General features: G+C 53.1%; 1 protein-coding gene across 1 annotated transcript in view; it reads right to left on the bottom strand.

The window, feature by feature from the left end:
• Window positions 1–5,445: 5,445 nt before the first annotated feature.
• The window catches only part of RTN4R (reticulon 4 receptor), a 90,053-nt gene continuing 76,717 nt past the window's right edge, over window positions 5,446–18,781 (bottom strand). The window contains exon 2 of the mRNA XM_054288881.1: window positions 5,446–7,499. Within this exon, the coding sequence (XP_054144856.1) occupies window positions 6,073–7,499 (1,427 nt within the window). The 3' untranslated portion in view covers window positions 5,446–6,072. The remainder of the gene's footprint in view (window positions 7,500–18,781) is intronic.

The following is an 18,781-nucleotide window of genomic DNA, read 5'->3' as shown; positions in this document are numbered from 1 at the left end:
AAGGATCATGAATCCAGTAAAACCATGCAGATGGACCATGACACCAGTAAACCCCTGAAGATGGACCCTGACTCCAGTAAATCCGGGCAGATGGAGCCGCCCACCCGCGAGAGGCTGTGCAGGAGCCCAGCCCGTGAGTCATGCAAGCAGCGCCCGTGTCGCTGCCATGTGGAGTGCAGCAGGCTATCAAAAGCGATGATTTCATCCCAAAAAATGTCCCTGTTTTTGTGCTTGATGACAGCTGGGCCGTTTTGGTACCTGCTGACCTAGAACAAGTCTCTGCACTGGCACGGAAGGTGGGTCACTGTGAGATCTGAAGTGCCTCATCCTTCAGTGAGTGGGCAGGGTGCACCGTTATTCTCATTGTGCCTCTTTTTGCCCAGCCTCTGTTATCTCTATTTATAGATACCCTGGGATGCAATTCCAATAAGTCTCACCTGCCTCAGCAGTTCCCCCTGCAGTGTCCTACTTATGGCACAAATCAAGGGGGCTCTAATTAGACTTTCTGGCCCAAGCCAGACTCAGATGTTTGACTTTGGATTTATAAGAAAGATTTTCACAGATTTCTTGCCCTCACCATGGTTGTAGGCAGAATTCCTGCTGTCTCCAGAGCTTCCCACCAGCAATGATGCACCATAGTCCGATGTCATCCCTAAAATACTCCTGTCTCTCCTGCCTGCTCTCTGCTCTTCTGCCCACCCCCAGCTCTCAATGACTCTGGGATTTTTTACCCTTTCCTGATTTTGAGAAGGAGTCAGAACAGCAAAAACTCCGCTCTACTCCCTGACTGCCTAATGATGGGGAACTAATCCAGAAACACAGCTTGGAATTAAAAACCCTTCCAGCCTTTATTATTTCTATGCATCATGTTTGTTTGGAGCAAAACTCAGCAGCTCGAATAATCTGCTCCGTGTCAGAGCAGAGATGTGGAAACACAGCTTGCTCACAGAGTTATGGGGAATCTCTTTAGGAGCAGAGATCTCATCCCTGGGGAGTCACAGCCAGCTGGGAATCTGCCCCAGGACCTTCTTTTAGGGAAGGATGGAGCAGAGATGCCAGCTGCCTGCAGCCCAGGTGTCCCCACGGACAGGTGAGGACAGGAGCTCTCTGACAGCTCTCAGTACTCTCCTCATCCTTGTGGGATTTGGGATTTTCCCTTTGGTTCCCCAACTCCAAGGAGGAGTGGGGAGACTCCAGCCTCAGTTGAAAAAAGCCTGGGAAAAGGGTCTCCAGACCCTTTTGCAGCTAACCAGGACTCAGGTGAGCTTTGCTAAGGAGCTGATTTCAGCTCAGGAAGATGAGCTGAGCCCCAGTGCTGCTGCTGGGGGGAACAGCTCGGAAATGGGAGCTCCCTGTCCCAGGGGAAGGGCAGGAGAGGCAAAGGCAGCTCCTCCCACATCCAGTGGAAGAGAGGGAAGTGGGGAACAAGCACATTTGAGGCAGCTGTGGATTGCTCAAGTCCAAAGGTAAGAGACACCCTCACAGCAGGACAGGACCCAGGGCATGGCTGGAGCTGGGCCAGGGCAGCTCAGGCTGAGCTCAGGGCAAGGCTCTGCCCCCAGAGGGTGCTGGCACTGCCCAGGCTGCCCAGGGAATGGGCATGGCCCCGAGGCTGCCAGAGCTCCAGGAGCCTTTGGGCAGCACTGCCAGGGATGGGCAGGGTGGGGCTGTTGGGGGGTCTGGGCAGGGCTGAGGGGGACTCCATGATCCTTGTCCTATCCAGCTCAGCATATCCCGTGATTCTGTCATTCTGCATGGAGCAAAATGCCTGGAACACTCCTGGGGACACAGCCTGCTATGGGCAGTGGACAGAGGCTGTGCCCCAGTTGCCTGCCCGTGATCCCTCTGGCTGCCCCTGATCTCCTCCTAGTCTCTCCCAGTGCCCTGCTGGGGGTTCCAGCAGGGCTGGGTGTTCCAGCTGGGCTGACTCAGCACCTGCAGGCCCCAGCCCCAGCCCCATGGGGCTCTGTCACTGCCCACACTCAGGGTGTTCATATTCCAAAAGCTTGGAGGGGCACTGGACAGGAACAGGGAGGGATCCTCAGGAGAACACAGCTTGTACTCAAACTGCCTGAGCCACAGGTGTCAGAGCACCTCAGTCCTTCCTGATCCATGGCCAGGATATTTTCCTGATCCATGGCCAGGACATCTGCTGAACCAGGCCATCAGGGGGTTTCTTCCACATTGCATTATCCCTCTCTTGCCTCCAGGCTTTGATGGGAAAGGTCTCGCTGATGGAAATTACATCAGAGCCACAGCATCCCTCCATGAAGGTCTCATCCTGGTGAATCACAGTCATCCATTAGCAAAAGAAAAGAAAATCTTTCAGAACCAGTTGGATTAAATTCCTCTCCATAAAACCTGTCCACATCAGGTGCTGTAGCTTGGCAGCAGAGATGGGGTCACCACACCTGTGTGCCAGGGACCCCATTCAGGATGGGACAAATCCCACCTGCACAGGCCTTTGGAATCCGCTTCCCCATCCACGGGCAGAGGAACAGCCACATCCCCTGTGCAGGAGGATGGGAAGGGGGAGGAAGGGGCAGAGGACAAACACCCTTCCATGTGACCATGACAAGGAGGGGCACAGTCATCTCCTTGCTAGCTTGGATTGTCCTTCCAGATGGATCTGAAAACCTAGAAGAAGGGTTTCTCTTCTGGTTCTCCTCCTGCTTGGAATTACCAGCCAGCAATCCATGGAGACAAATTCTGGAGAATTAAGGATGAACACCGTGTGTTCCCAGCACTGCCTGAGGGCCTGTGCTGTGGCTGCCTCTTCAGCAGTGCCAGGGGTCAGGTGGGGACAGTGCCAGGGGACAGTGGGTGCTGAGTGCTGATGATGAGGAGTCCATTCTTCCCAGGGATCCCATCCCTTATCCCTCCTGGCTCCTTGTTGCTGCCTTTGCCTCTGATTTCATTGCTGGCATCAGCGACAGGAGCAGAAAATTGAGTGTGACTTGCACGGTGAGAAAGGAAGGGAGAGGAAGGATCCTCAGATGGGGAACAGCCAGCAAGGTCCTGAGCCCTGTTGGGTGAATCCCACTCAACTCAGCAACATCTGAATGTAAAATAAGTCTGGGAATACCTGAAAGAATTGTGCCAACCCCAGCAAAGCACAAAGCAGGGGTGAAATTCCCTTCATTTGAGCTCCTTTCCTACCTCACCAATACCAGAGCTCAGCCTCTGGAACACCAAGCTTCTACGGGAATTCCTCCTGCCCACTGCATCCCCTTCTCCAATATTTGTCATTCGAATGGCTGTAAACACAGAATTGGCATCTGGACAGCAGGAAATCTAGGAAATTAGCACGAGGGACTCTCCTGGGCTTGTGGCCAATGTATAGTCCTAGGAGCCACTGAAAGCACAGCAGAGCCGAGCTCTAGAAAGCAGGAATGGTGTCACTGGGTTGGCAGAGAGCAGCTCCTGCTCCATTCAGGATGAGTGACAGGAGTTCCTTGTCTGCTTTGCATTGTCCACAGGGAGCCCAACTCCCCAGGACCCTGCTTTGGGCAGGGCAAGCCCAGCTCCCAGCTCTGCCCTTCAGCTGCTGGGGGAAAGCCACAATGGTCTCTTTTTTTCTCAATTTTTTCCTTCCAGATTCATCCTGATTTTTTGCCACCTGCTCTGGCTTCCTCATGCCCAAGGAGCAAGAATTTGGACCACAAGACTCACTAATTGCTGTACAAGGGAGTCACATTGAGCCTATGACCCAAACAGGAGGTTCCATGTCACAGCATCCAGCAGATCTTCCAGCTTTTCCATGGGCTTTGAGGCACTGCTGACCAAGCTGCTCTCTGCTCCTGAGCTTCAGATTCCAGTGTAGGTTTGAGTCCTTCAAGAGTCTTGATGGTGCTTCTTGGGATGCGACAGAGAGTGCAGGACCTTGGGAAATCCTTCCATGATGGACAGATCCGAGCAGGAATGCAGGAAGGGGCTGGGGAGGTCCCACTCAGCGGCCTGTGGCTGTGGGCAAGTGCACCCCAAACTGGGCACACACAGCAGGGCTGGCAGGGCTGGCCAGCTCACCCGGCACTGATTTCCTGCTCCATCCTTCTGGCAGGACCATGAATTTGCACCCAAACACACCTGGAGCCTCTGCAGAGGCTGGGTCATGGAGCTGGGCTGGCAGGAATGGGATCTGCTGTGTCCCAGGGCTGTCCTGCACAGCAGCTCCTGCAGAGACAGGCCTGTCCCCATCACGGTGACACGAGGGACATGTTCGCTCCCAGGGGTCTGTGCCACACGTTTTTTGGCAGCCCCAGGGATGGATTTGGAGACAGACCACAACTGCAGCACTTTGGCCACTCCCTGTCACTCACCCAGGTGGGAGCTGGCTGTGGCAGCGGAGGGAAGAGCCAGCAGCACCCCAGAGTGGGGCACAGACCCTGCCCCACAGCATCCCCAGGTGGGAGATCAGCCATCCAAGCATCCTCCTGCTCCTCCCCATGGTCTCTGCTCCCTCCTGCTGAGCCACCAGGCCCAGGACAAGGCTGGAAGGAAGCCATGGCCCTGCTGATGGCCTTCACTCCTGGCTGGCAGTGCCTCACTCCGTCTGGGAAGCTCAGCACCAGTCTCAGTGCTGGGAACCCCAAGGGATGGTGCAACCTGGAGTCCCCCAGTCTGATTTCCACACATAATCCTGGAGTTCCCTTGGCACTGTGGCACTACCGTTCTCTGGCCCCCAGCCCCTGGCAGCTGTGTGTGACAGGCTGCTCCTGCCTTCAGACACCTCCAAACCTCAGCAGGACAGAGGGGCACAGGACAGTCTCTGTGCTTTGATAAGGAAAAGCAGCCTCCTGATAAGCTCTGTGCCCAACTCTTCCTAGCCTGGCCCAGGGGGTGGCTGCAGTGCCAGGGGGGCACAGCCAGCTCCACTCTATGCCCTCACTGGGTCCCATGGGGTGGCATCCACTGCACATGGACAGCAATGGTTTATTTTCTCAGCATCACAAGGTCATCCTGGAGATGAAGCCAGTGGCACAGTGACTCCAGGGATGGGCACCTGAGCTGCCAGGCCCTGTGTTTCTGGAGAAAACCCCCCTATTCCCTAAATCCCAGTGCTGCTCCACTCAGGACCTACCACAGAGCTGAGCCCATCTGTGCAGAGCAGGAGAAAAACGGCCCTGCCCAAATCCTGGGATTGTTTCTGACATTCCTCTACCCCAGCTCTGAGGGGCTGGGCCAGCATTTCCTGCTCTTCTGATCATTCTGGAACCCGAATGATGCTGGGAGGAGGTGGGACAGTTTGCAGGGAAACAGGAGCATGAGCAGGGCATGTTTCACACAACCAAACCCTTTGCTGGCACCAGTTATAGGTTGCATAACCACCCAAAAATGCCTTATTTATCACTGTGGTGTTAAACGCTCAGATCACACTCCACATCCTTTTAAATCTTCAGCTTTTCAGCTGCTCCCAGTCCTTCACCCCTTGCAGATGACAACCACTTAGGAAAAAGAAATCTTTATTTTATAGGTTTTTTTTGTATACTTGTACACAAGTAAAATAAAATGCATATCTATATATACTGCAATCTTGTGAAGGGGCAGGCAGCATTCTTTAACAAATGCTGCCCGTAAACGTGGTGTGAAGGATGGAATGGAGACGGAAAAACTGCAAGAGTCATCAACATAGGATTAAAACAGCATCAAATCCATTACCTCTGCAAATGGGAACCTGCAACATTGTTCAGTGAGATGGTGAGTTACAAACAGACTTTAGACATTCTTTTCAGAGCATTTCTTACACTTCTTTTTTTTTTTTTTCCTGTAAATAAACCACATTTCTTTACCATCTGCTGTAGCAAAAGCTGCTTTGTGGGCAAGTGCAGTTCCGAAGACCAAAGGTATAATTCACAGGTTTCAGGACAAATAAATTATGTACATCTCAGTATTTGTCTTTTTTGTTTTGTTTTGTTTTTGTTTGTTTGTTTGTTTTAATAAAGGCATCCAGTTAAGTTTTGTGTAACAAAGCTTTCTCAGGGTGGATGGGAGTCCTGCTTTTGTTTGCAACATTTATGGAGGTCAGCAAAAGTCGAGTATTAAAGTGTCATCAACCCAGGGAAAGAGTTAATTTTAGCAGAATAACAGTAAGCTCCACACCAAGGGGGGGATCAAAAGGCTTAGGCTGAGCTGTAACGTGGAGCTGTTCCCCTGCTGGGTGAGGCGGCACTGGGCCTTTGATCTGTTCTTTTTAGAGCAGCCCTGCCTCTTTTTGGTTGGGACTGTGGAAGGTTCAATGGGCTCTAGAAATTCGGGTCTCAACTTGGTCAAAGGAGGGTCTACAATGCTGGGGAAGGTCCCAAAGGGGGAATCGTTTATCTGCTTGTTGCTGCTGTTTTTGGAACGGTCCGTCTCCATGTACTTGGGCCTGGACATGTTCTCCTTCTCCTTGAGGTGGTTGTTGGACGAGCGGCTGCTGTGGGAGGAGGGCCCTGTCTTGCCCTTGGCCTCGTAAATGAAGGACTTGTCCATCTCTGGCTGGCAGCACTTGGAGGAGCCGTCGTGGGAGCCCAGCGGGGGCAGCCCCGTCGGGAGCTTGCCCGACCTGGTTTTGGTGCTGAAGACGCTGGTGCGGATCTGGTTGAAGGAGTCCACGCAGCTGTCCAGCTCCGAGCTCTGCAGCCGCTTCAGGTCCCGCCCCGCCAGGCGAGGGGGCAGGTGGCACTCCAGCTCCGAGGAGGAGCCCTTGAACTGCTTAAACCAATTCCAGAGTGAGCGGGCCTGGCAGTCGCAGATCCACTGGTTGCCGTTGAGGCGCAGGTACTGCAGGGACACCAGGGGGGCCATGGTGTCCCCTGTGAGCACGGTCAGGTTGTTGTTGAACAGGTACAAGGTCATCACCTTCCCCAGGTCGTGGAAGGCGCGCCGGTGCACCAGGCTCACCCTGTTCTGGTGCAGCAGCAGCCGGTCCAGGTTGATGAGTCCGCGGAAGACGTTCTCCGACAGGCTCTTGATCTTGTTCCCGTGCAAAAACAGGTACGTGAGGTTGGCCAGGTCGATGAAGGTGTCGTCCAGCAGGATCTGGAGGTTATTATCCTGAAGGTAGAGGTACTGCAAGGAGAACAACCCTCGGAAAAGCCCTGTGGAGAGCTCCAGGAGCCCGCAGCGGTCCAGGTGGAGGGTGTGGAGGTGCACGAGCCCCCGGAAGGTGACGGGGTTGATGGATTTCAGGTTTGTGTTGTCGCTGAGGTCCAGCTCCTCCAGCTTGGTGAGCCCGTAGAAGGCCCCGGGCTCGATGAGGCTGATGTTGTTGGAGTGGATCCACAGGATGGTCATGTTGCGGCAGGAGGTGAAGCTGGTGGCCCTTACCAGGGTGATGCGGTTGTTGTGCAGGAAGATGCGCTGGCTCTGGATGGGGATCTCTGTGGGGATGGCTGTCAGCCCCTGCTGCTGGCAGCTGATGGTGATCTTGGGTTCACTGTAGCATACGCACGCCCCGGGGCAGGACTCCACTTCTGATGGGATGTTCAAGCAAAGCACCAAAATCAGCAGTCTGCTTCCTGAGGAAGGACAGAAATAGGGTGGGGATTAGGCAGGGTCATGGAGAGCACTCCTCCTGGCAGAGGAGCCTAAAACTCCCCCTCTGAGTGTGGCACCACCAACCACAAACAGATGCCAGGACAGCCAGTGATTAAAATGTAGGATTAAAAATGGGATTCTGCCACTCAGCTCAAGAGCCTAAATCAATGTACACTTGCAGAGATGGAGTCCCAGTGCCTCCTCTGCCCTGCACCCTCAGGAGGTGAAAGAGTGGGATCAGCGCTTTGGATTTGCACATCCAACACCAGCCCCGTTCCCAAGATCTTACCTGTGAGCAAAGGGACTAAATTCTGGGGCATTTCCCCCTGCCATGGGCACACCTGGCACAGCTCAGCCCCTGGAAAAGCACCTGGGATATACCAGGGAACCCCAAATCCCATCCCAGCAGTGCCACCAGCTCCTCACTTTGCAGGGTCACGGAACAACTCTTCCAAACAAGCAGGTCTCCCCACACTGCTCTCAAAACATGACTGTGACTTTCCACAAATAATTTTGGACTGATTTGATCTCCTGGGAGAAATAACTGTGAGACATTCCCAGAATAACTTTCAGGTCAGACCTGCCTGGAGAAGTCTCAGGGCCAAAAGGATCCTTTCCTTCTCCTGCTCAAAACTTTAAGCCACATATTCCTCCTTCCTCTCTCCCCATATTTTTTTCCTTTGAACCTGTGCAGCCACCGAGGAAGAGGAGGAAACAGCAGGATTTTTCCATTATGCTGTTTTAGGAGAAAGTCACGTGCAAGGCTTCCTTCAGGGATCCCAGCAAGTGTGCAAGGCAGGAACAGATTCCATGTGTCCCAAGCATGCTGGCAGCCCCATGGGGCTGGAAAACCCCAGAGAGGAACAATTTTATTCCTGGTGATGCCCAGCTACTTCCCCAGGAGCTGGGAATCCCAGGGAAGCATCTTGGTTCACCAAATTCCCCAGCTGGGAGCTAGGAATGAGCCTGGGGGGAGGGAGAGGATGGACAGAGCAGCACCTTCTCCAAAGGGACCTCGAGGGTCCGTGAAGGTCCCGCTGAGAGACCTGAGGAGAGCCAGGCTGTTCCCTGCTGCTGGTGGGAAGGGAGGCAGTGCCAGCACTGCTTTCCCAGCAATTAGCAGCCAGTAATTAGTCTGATTCCTCCAAACGGGAGATAAAATGAATGGAGAACAGCCAGAGCAGCGGGAGGCTCCATTTGGGAATGCCACATGTGAGCAGGGACACTGTGACTCCTTCCCAGCTCATCACAGCACCTCTGGCCAAAGGAAATGTCCTCCCCACCACTGGGAATCTCCAGCCCGGGACAAGAGCAGCTTTGCCTCTCTTGTGGGAAGGTTTTCCCTTTGAAGAACTCAAAACATTGTTCCGAATGTTGATGCCTCATTACAAAGTAAGGTGGAAAAGCAGAGTGCAAAAAGCCAGACAGGAAAGCCCAGAGGAGCAGAATGGGATGAACTGGGGAGACTGGAGCCAAATCCAGCCTTGCAAATTCCAGGGGGAATCTGAAGGCAGTGGCTGCACTTCCCTTAGAGCTGGTAGGTGCTGACGTGGCCAATGAAACCACGTCAAACACCAACAATAACAGATTTTAATCACACAGAAACCTCACCAAATCTTCACTGAAGGAATAACAATTGGAAAAGCTGAGGTGGGAAAGTCTCATTCCTGCAAGAACAGGCCAGAATCCCAGCTTTGGATGTCAGTCTGGTCAGAACAATTCACCGTGTGTGGCTAATAAATCTGATGTGATCCAGTAGTCCAATACAGGCAGGAGACTCCCATATATCATATTCCACGAGGGAAAAAAACCCCAGCTCAGCATGCAGAGATAATTGGAGCCTGATGCTATCAGCTGCTGAGCAACCCTGCAAGGCAGAGTTTGAGTGCAGTGTTGTGACACATTTTGGCTGCCTTGTCATGTTTTGACGTGTCACGTCCCATTGCATGAAGCACAGTAAAAGGAGACAGCTGAGTCTCCCTGCTGCAGCTATGGCACACCAAGAGCAGCCTCCTGGGAAATTAAAACAGTGCTGGCCACTCTCTGGCCATCCCTCTGCAGCTGATAATGAAACCCCGTGGGCAGAGAAATGGGATTTGCTGGAGCCTCCCTTGGCAGCTCCCTGATTTGGGTGGTGGGGCTGGGGGTGACACTGGAGTCACCTCCTCATGCAACACCTCCCACTGCAGCAAAACAGGACTGGGACATGGGGCAGCATCCAGCTGTCCCCAGGCTGCTCCTCCCTGCCACGGCCTGGGGACAACCCAGCCACAGCCTGAGTGCATCCCACGGCCCTAAGGATGGGAAACAGCAGAGGGAATGGAAAAACCCACTGCCAACAGAGAGGAGGCGCAGTGACACCATCCCTGTCCCAGCTCCACCTGAGGACACGGTACATCCATGTAAATCCCTGTGTACATGGGGAGAGAGCTGCTGGCATGAGCCATGAGCATCACCCTGCCCTGTGCCAGCTTACAGCTGAATGGGCACAGGTGACCCACAGGGTCTCCCTTCCCCTGGGAAGCTCCTGGCCAGGCAGCAGGGTCCTGCCCAGCTCCTGGCTGTGCCCAGGAGGGCAGGGGCACATCCTGCTGCCAGGTTTGGCTCCAGGAGGGCAGGGGCACATCCTGCTGCCAGGCTCGGCCCCCCTGTCCCACCCCCATGCCCCGAGGCTGCCAGCAGCGCCGACTCAGTGGCACTGAGAGCTGCTGGGAAATTAATTACAGCAGGGCCAGGCTGTGCGCTTTAATTAGGGACCTGGTGTTCATGAGCTGCTCAGATTAGCTCCTTCCAGCGAGACAGCTCCTGTCAATCATCCCCCAAAGCCTTTTTCCAGTGGCTTTCCCAGCGTGCAGCCCAGCTGTGTCCTGGCTGACCCGTGGCATAGCCCAGCCTGTCAGTTCCAGCCAGGGCAGGGCCAGGGGGAAGGGCAGGAGTGGGTGAATCCATGGGAAGCCAAGGTGACCCTTCTGTCCCCAGCCAGGCTGGCTGTGCAGTGACAGAGACCCCAGGGACCCTGCCACGGCTTCCCCTGCTCCTCCAAAACCCTTCTCCAGGGACTGGTGTCCAACCAGCAGCTGTGCCGGGTCTCAGTGTGACCCAGACCCCAGTGGACACCAAGTGCCATCAGCCACCCAGACCTTGCACAGGGATATTTTAATGTGTTTTCCTGGAGCACTGGGTTCAGCTCTGGCCGTGAGTTCCTTACTTTTCCAGGAAACCCTCCCCTGCCCTGAGGCCAGAAGGACAGGAGACATTCAAGGCCAGGTTGGACGGAGCTTGGGGCAACCTGGGGTAATGGAAGGTCTCAGGGGGTGGAACAAGATAAGCTTAAAGGTCCTTCCCAACCCAAAGCAGTCCAGGGTTCTGTGATTCAGGGCTGTCAGGGAGGAGGGAGGGCAGAAGGTTCCCTGTCTGCCCATTCCCAGCTCCCAGTGGGGAACAGCCTCCTCCCTTCAGCTTCCAGATAAATCCATCCTAACTGCTGTATCTGCATCATCACCAATGCATGTTGATCCTCCACCTCCAGCTGGACCCTCCCACCTCAGCTCCCATCTCAGTGCCCATCCTCGAGGAAAAGGCTCTTGGAATGACACCTGTCCCCTCCTCTCTCAGCTGAGAAACCATCCCTCCCTCTTTCAGCACATGATTAAAACTTAACTCGAGAGTTCCTATCAAAAGCAAAACATGAAAGAAACTCCAGAACCTGGAACCTTCAGTCCCTCCAAGACTGTGGCTTTGAGTTTAGCATTTGTTCCTCCAGAGCTTTCTTGAAAGCCAGAAGGCTCCTTCAGTGAAGCTGCAGCTTTCCCTTTGCCATTCCCGAGTGTTCTGACTCATGGAACTGGAAGCAATTAAAGTGGGTCCATTATCTGCTCTCTGCCGCTCCCCCGGGCCATCGCCTTGTCAAACGTGGCAATTAGAAAGAAAAGGCTCCGGGGGCCTCCAACAGATGCTTCGCAAACTTTTTTTCAGGAGGCCAGAGCGAGCTGCAGAGCCCTTTGCAGAGCCCGGCCTCTCCCCGCTGCTCGGCTCTGCCATTGATTCGGAGATATTCTAATGTGCCTTTCCTGCAGTGCGGGGTCAATAATCATCAGAATTCTCTCCTGCTCGGACATAAAGGGAACATTTCACAATACAAAGCCTTTTGCTGATGCACGCAGCGTTTCGCCTTTGTTTATAGCAGGGACACGCTGGAGCTGCCGAATTCCCCACTCGGAGTGGGCATCGTTTGAAATTCCACGGGCATCGTTTGAAATTCCACGGGCATCGTTTGAAATCTTGCCCTTGGCTGCTCCTGGTGCCTCCTGCTCTGTCCCGTGCCAAAGGTGGGGCTGTGCCTGTGCCACAGGGAAGAGGGCAGCGCTTTGATGCATTTCAATGGAGGTGGATGGAGAGGTCAGTGAGGAAGGACAATCGGCTCGCAGTGGTCTGGAATTTCCTCTCTTCTGCTGCAGAGAGGATGGGGGTGAAGCTTTGCCTCCATCAAACACCTGGGACAGGCACCAGAGTCACAGCTGTGGAGGTCCTGCAGCAGGTCCTGCCACCCCCAGGCAGCTGCAGCACAGCATTTTGGGGCTGAAGCAGGTCCTGGGGCACCTCTGTATCTCCACGGGGATTTTGGGGTGTCAGGCACCCCTCTCAGGTGGGACAGACAGCCAGGTCACTGGGGTGGGTGAGCTCTGGGGTTCTGCTGGGGATGCTCCAGGTCCAGGGGCTGGAGCTTGGGCCCAGCTCACACCAGAATACTGGGGATGAATCCCAGCAGCCTGAAAATGGGGAGCTGATTCCCTTTTGAGCACGGCTAGAGGCCTGAGGCAGCACGACTGCTGCAGGCAGGATTGAGGCAGCTCCGTGTGAGACCTGTGCCAGCCCTGCCTGGAGCTGCTGGGATGGGAGCAGCAGCAGCAGCAGTGATTTAGGCACCTGAACCCCACCCCTGGCTTGCCCCTGATCCCACATCCTCTGGGGCTGCATCCAGACCCATTAACCTTTGGGACTGAGTGCTCTTCCTTGCCTTTGGCAGCACAGCCCCTCCAGCACATCCTGACCAGGGTTTGAGCAGGAGAAACCCCAGCTGTGGTCAGGGCTGAAAGGTCATTTCTGTAATGCATCTCAGGCAGCGCATGTGCCAGCTCCTCACTTCAGGTCTTCATCTTCCCCTCTTAAATCACACTCCCTTCATGTGGTTTCTAGACTTAATATTGCAGGGATATTTTGAAGGGAAGAAGGTAAAACGAGTTCTATCTTGTGCAATTCTTCCACTCCATTCTCCCAAGCCTCCAGGGTGGTTTGAGCACTGGTTCTTCAGCATGGCTGGGGCTGAGCTCCACGGCTCATTCCAGGAGCTCAGGGCAGCACAGCCTTCCCTGGGACAGCTCCATCCTTCCCTGGCATGTGCCAAAGCAGCTCCACTTGTGGGGCTCCCCATCCCTGCCACTGGCTCTCCCTCACTCCCAAAATTTTGGCAGCAGCCTGGCTTTAGCCTAAGAATATTTGGTCAGGGTTTTGCTTTTTGTGCTTTGCCAGCATTTCCCTGGGCAGCAGCAGGGAGAGGAAGGAGAAGGGCAGAGTGAGCACTTTGTATTTCAGCTGATTTGAATGAGAACCCAACGAGGAGCACAAAAATTAAAGTTCCTTCTGTAGCCAGAGGGTTTCCATGCTGCTGAATTCCCAAGGCTTGCTGCAAGGCACGGAGGTGTGAGAGCTGCTCAGAGAAAAGGTCACAGAACCCTTCTGAGGGAAATACCAAGGGAGTCCCCAGGTCCCTAGTTAACAATAACAATTATCAATTATTACAGCCCAGCAGTGCCCTGGGAGGCCAGGGAATGGGTAAAGTCCTGATTCCAATAAAAGAAGGTGAGGAGAGCTGCAGGGAGCCAGGCCAGGGACATTTGGGCTGGGCTGAGGTGGGATCCAGGAGCAGACAGGGGTGGGAATGCAGCTCTGAATGGTGGAAGCGTTTCCCTGGCACTGTCTCCAAGCCCTGGGCAAACAGTGGCTGAGGCAGAGTTTCCCTGGCTCCCTACTACACAGAAAACCTTCTTTCCCCTCTTGGAGATTATTCCAAGCCCCAGGTCCCTGTGGGAATGCTGCTCCAGGTGTTTTTGCTGTACTCCACAGTGCAATGCTTGGGGTGCAGGGGCAGCTCGGACCATGGCAGAGGTGCAGATGGATTGGGCAGAGATTTAGAAGGAATTCTGCAGAAGTTCAGATGGAAAATTGCAGAGGAGCAGATGGAGTTTTGCAGAGGTTCAGAGGGACCATGGCAGACGTTTAGATGGAATTTTCCAGATGTTCAAATGGACAATTGCAGAGGTTCAGGTGGACAATCGCAGAGGTTTAGCTGCAATTTTGCAGAGGTTCAGGTGGAATTTTTGCAGAGGTTCAGGTGGAGTTTTGCAGAGGTTCAGGTGGAATTTTGCAGAGGTTCACATGGAATTTTGGAGAGGTTCAGATTGACAATTGCAGAGGTTCAGGTGGAGTTTTGCAGAAGTTCAGGTGGAATTTTGCAGAGGTTCAGGTGGAATTTTGCAGAGGTTCACATGGAATTTTGGAGAGGTTCAGATTGACAATTGCAGAGGTTCAGGTGGAGTTTTGCAGAGGTTCAGAGGGACCATGACAGAGGTTTAGATGGAATTTTCCAGGTGTTCAAATGGAAAATTGCAGAGGTTCAGGTGGACAATTGCAGAGGTTCAGGTAGAGTTTTGCAGAGGTTCAGGTGGAGTTTTGCAGAGATTTAGATGGACTTTGCAGAGCTTTGGATGGACAATTGCAGAGATTCAGATGGAATTTTGCACAGATTTAGATGGACAGCTGCAAAGGTTTCAATGAACATATGCAGGGGTTCAGATGGACTTTTGCAGAAGTTCCACAGCTTCTCTGGAAATTCCATTTTAGCACCTCCCCTCCCTTACAGGGAACAATAAATAAGGACTTGGCCAACCCACACAGGTCAAAGACGGTATTTAAAATTATTTTAATGAAATCAGGAATAATCTTTGAGGTTCTTAAGCACTGAAAACCTGCCCTAGCTATTCCTATGGATAGGCACTAGGAAATCCAATGGCTACACCAGCCCATTTTGCAGTGAGTGCTCTGCCCCTCACCTGGTGGGGCTCTCTCTGCCAGGCCCATCAGCACAAGCAGAATTTTCAGCTGTTCTCATGTAATACAAAATAAATCTGCAAGGTTGCCACCTGACCTCTTTCCATTTGTGGCACAACTGGAAGGGGAAAGCTCCTGACCTTTTAAAGGGAGAAAATGATGAGCTTAAAGTAAAGCATGGAGCATTCCTGTGGAAAAGGGCTCTTAGGTGGGTTTGGGCTTGGCACAGATCAACCCTGCTCCTTTCTGTGCAGACACTGCAGGTCTCAGATGCTGCTGCCCACCCAAACTCCCAGAGTTCCCATTCCCTTCCCCAGAACTGGTTTCCCCGGTGCAAGCAGGAGTGTGTCAGGATGTGATCCTGTCTGGAGCTGGAACACCCATGGACATGTCCAGCTCTCCTGAGCACACTCCTGATGCAAAGCCTTGTCCTGGTGCCCTCTCCAGCAGTGAGACAGCACAGCAGCAGGACAGGGAGCACATGGGCCTTGTGAGGATTTGCCTCAGAGCAGGTGAGTTTGCCTTTTGCCAGGTACCAAATTTCACAGTGACAGCAGGAGGAGAGGGCAGAATCTCCTGGAGATGCACAGAGCAGGGGCCATCTGTGCCAAAGGGACTCAAGGCTGTGGGAGCTGCATGAGAGGCAGAAAAAGCCCAAAGAGAAGGTGAAAGCACATGGCCTGGAATGTGCATTTGGAAAACTTGAGGCACCAAAAGGGGGAGGGAATGGGCCGGAAGGCAGCAGGGCAGGGAGAGATCCCTGAAATGCTACAGGCATCTGCTGAGCTCTCCAAATCCTGAATTCATCCTGGAGAGCAGCTCTGAGTGGCTGCTGTGATCCTGATCCTCCCAGGGCTGCAGTGGGCACCTGCCAGGCTGGGCCCAGCCACAGTGAGCACAGGGAGACGAGGAGGAGGAAGAGGAGGGAGGGGTCCTTCCTCACAGCCTGGCAGAACAAGAGGTTCTCCCAGAACCCCAATTTCCCACAGAATTTCTTCTATCCAACAACCTCAAAAATACCCCCAGCACAATCATAAACACAGTCAAAACCTCCTTCTTAATCAGCCTAATCCCAATAACAATTTACATCCACTCTGGAACAGAAAGCCTCACCTTCTTCTGGGAATGAAAGTTCATCATAAGCTTCAAAATCCCCATAATCCTAAAATAGACTTCTACTCTCACCTTCTTCCCCATTGCACTGTTTGTATCATGATCCATCCTACAATTCACAACATGAGGTATATATATATATATAAAGATGAATGAGTTCATCTTTAAGGTGTCTTCCCACCCAAACCACCCCAGGGTTACATGAAATGTCACAGCTGCACTTTCTCCAAGTGACAGCCACCAATGGCCATGGTATTGCCACAGGTGAGTTTGCCTTTTGCCAGGTACCAAATTTCACAGTGACAGCAGGAGGAGAGAGCAGAATCTCCTGGAGATGCACAGAGCAGGGGCTATGGGTTATGGGATGGTCTGGGTGGGAAGGGACCTTAAATCCTATTTCATTTCACCTTCCACCATCCCAGGCTGCTCCCAGCCCCAATGTCCAGCCTGGCCTTGGGCACTGCCAGGGATCCAGGGGCAGCCCCAGCTGCTCTGGGCACCCTGTGCCAGGGCCTGCCCACCCTCACAGGATTTTTTCCCCAAATCTGTCCCTGTCACGCTGCCTTTTCCCAAGAGTTTCATGGCCAAAACCCACACCCAGCCCAGTAAAGCCAAACCCAGCAGATCCCTAAGAACGAGACCAGAAAAGCTGTTCCTGGTTCCAACTCTCTGCTGAGGGCACCCTCAGTCATCCCAGTCCTCATTGCCATCCTCTCAAGTTGGGATGCATCCAGCACACTGCACGAGCAGGATCATGTGTGATCCTGCCACCCTTCCATCCCCATGCTGGGAAGAATGAAGTGACAAAATATTCACTGTGAATCACAAGCCGCTTCTCCAGAATTCGGGATTATCTGTGCCATATCTGTAAAAAATCAGGGATAAACAGGTGTCCAAAGGAAGGAAATGCAGGTTCCTGAGACGATTTAGGTCTTCTATGGGGCACAGAGTACCTCAGGAATCTTCCAAACCTTCTCAGGAAGAAGGAGAGTTCCTGCGGCTCCAAAGCTGGCGTTGGTGGCTGCTCTGTGAGTGAGTGACTCAGGGATGGGAGAGGTGAAGCTCCAGATGGAATTTACACCTGCTCCCCCCCAGCCATCTGGGACTGCACCCCTGCCAGCTGCAAATCCCACCCCCACAGCTTCTGGAAGAGCCCCTTGCCCAAGGCAGCATTTTCCTTGGTTTTCCTCTCAAATAACATTATCTCAGTTTTTGCTCGCAGCCCCAGCATCTGCATCATGTGGAGTGCAGGGATGAAGTTCAGGAAAGAGCCTGGAAGGGAAAGTTTTTCCAAACATCCCCCATGGCCCCAGTTTGGTTGTGTGTGGATGCAGAGTGAGCCAACAGCCCCAGGCAGGACAGGGAGGGGGAGAACATTCCAACCCCAACCTTGGACACAGCCAGCTCCCAGAGAACAGTGGAACAACCACGGGAGAGAGCAGACACAGGGCACTAGAGAGCAGATTTCTACTCCCTGCTCACAACTTGCTGGGCCTGGAGGACCAGAGCTCTCCAGATATCCTCAGGTTTGTCACCTGGAGCAGGGGAGGAGCAGAGCTGGGATCTGTGAGGTCTCCACCTCAAGGTGGCCTTCAGCAGGTTCAGGACATCCCTGATCCCCCCTGGGATACCCAGCCCCTCTAGCCTGGCCACACTCCCCTTCTCCCTTCTATTGTATTTGTGTTCCCTTCAGGGGAGGGAAGGAAAGGAAGGAAGGAAGGAAGAAGGAAGGAAGGAAGGAAGGAAGGAAGGAAGGAAGGAAGGAAGGAAGGAAGGAAGGAAGGAAGGATCTGGCTCCATGTTGTCAGAAGGCTCATTTATTACTTTATGATACTATATTATATTAAAGAATACTATACTTTACTACAGAATACAGAAAGGATACTTACAGATGGCTAAAAAGATAATAATGAAAACTCCTGACTCTTTCCAGAGTCCCGACACAGCTTGGCCCTGATTGGCCAAAGAGTGAAAACAACTCACAGCACAATCCAATGAAACAATCACCTGTGGGTAAACAATCTCCAAACACATTCCACACCAGCACAACACAGGAGAAGCAAATGAGATAAGAATTCTTTTCCTTTTTCTCTGAGCCTTCTCAGCTTCCCACGAGAACAATCCTGGGTGAAGGGATTTTTCCAGAAAATGTGAATGCCACACCCTCCTTTCCCCTTTCCCCCAGCTGGGACTGGTTTTTGGTGTGTGTGTCTCAGATGAGTGCAGCTTGCTCAGTCACACTCCCCAGGTGAGGAGCACGGCACCCACAGCTCTAGAAATAAACATGTTGCTCTGAAATGTGCCAAGCTGAGCAAGGACACAACAGGCTGCTAATTACACAGCTCCCTGTTTTCCTGGGAATCAGGATGTGAGCAATGGGGAAAGGATCCTGCAGGGTTTGAGCCCCTGGTGCTGGGCTGAGCTGCCCTCACCTCACACCCACCCTGAGATCCCACAGAATTCCACCAGGAATTCACACCAGACTTCCATGCCCAAAGTCCTCAGTTCAGGATCTCATTGCAGGCAGAGAAATGACTGCTTTTCCCTCCAGGTGGATAAATCTCCTGTTCCACTGCAGCCTCCCCTGTTCTCTGTGTCCATCCATTTCCCCACCACAGGGCATTAAATGTCCGCAATCTCCTGCTCTCCAATGGGGCCTTCAGTCAGTTTTAGGCCCTGCAGCTCCCAGATGCTGGAGATGCCCCCATTCCCTGCTCCCAGGTGAGCACCTGCTGGATTTCAATTCCCTTTTTCCTGCTGTCCCCCTCCCAGGCAGCTGCAGTTGCTCTGCATTGGAGCCCTGCCTTCACCTTTATCCATCAGGGCAAAATCCCAGCCAGCTGCCAACTGCAGGGGCAGGAATTTATAGATATGTTCTGGATCATTCATGAAAACAGGGAAATACAGCAGGGTGGAAGCTGAATCCTGCAAAGCTCCCGTGCAAGCAGCTTGTTCTGCAGTGATCCTCCACCAACAATCGCATTTTGAGGGCTTTAAGCTGCCTGTTTCTTAATCCATTTAATAACTGCCCATTGATTCCAGA

Source organism: Melozone crissalis, unplaced genomic scaffold (assembly GCF_028551555.1).
Source record: "Melozone crissalis strain CALT ecotype California unplaced genomic scaffold, PUWL_Pcris_2 ptg000063l_1, whole genome shotgun sequence".
In the NCBI taxonomy this organism is placed as follows: Eukaryota; Metazoa; Chordata; class Aves; order Passeriformes; family Passerellidae; genus Melozone; species Melozone crissalis.
Note: the sequence above shows the minus strand (reverse complement) of the source record. Positions and strands in the feature narration are given on the sequence as shown.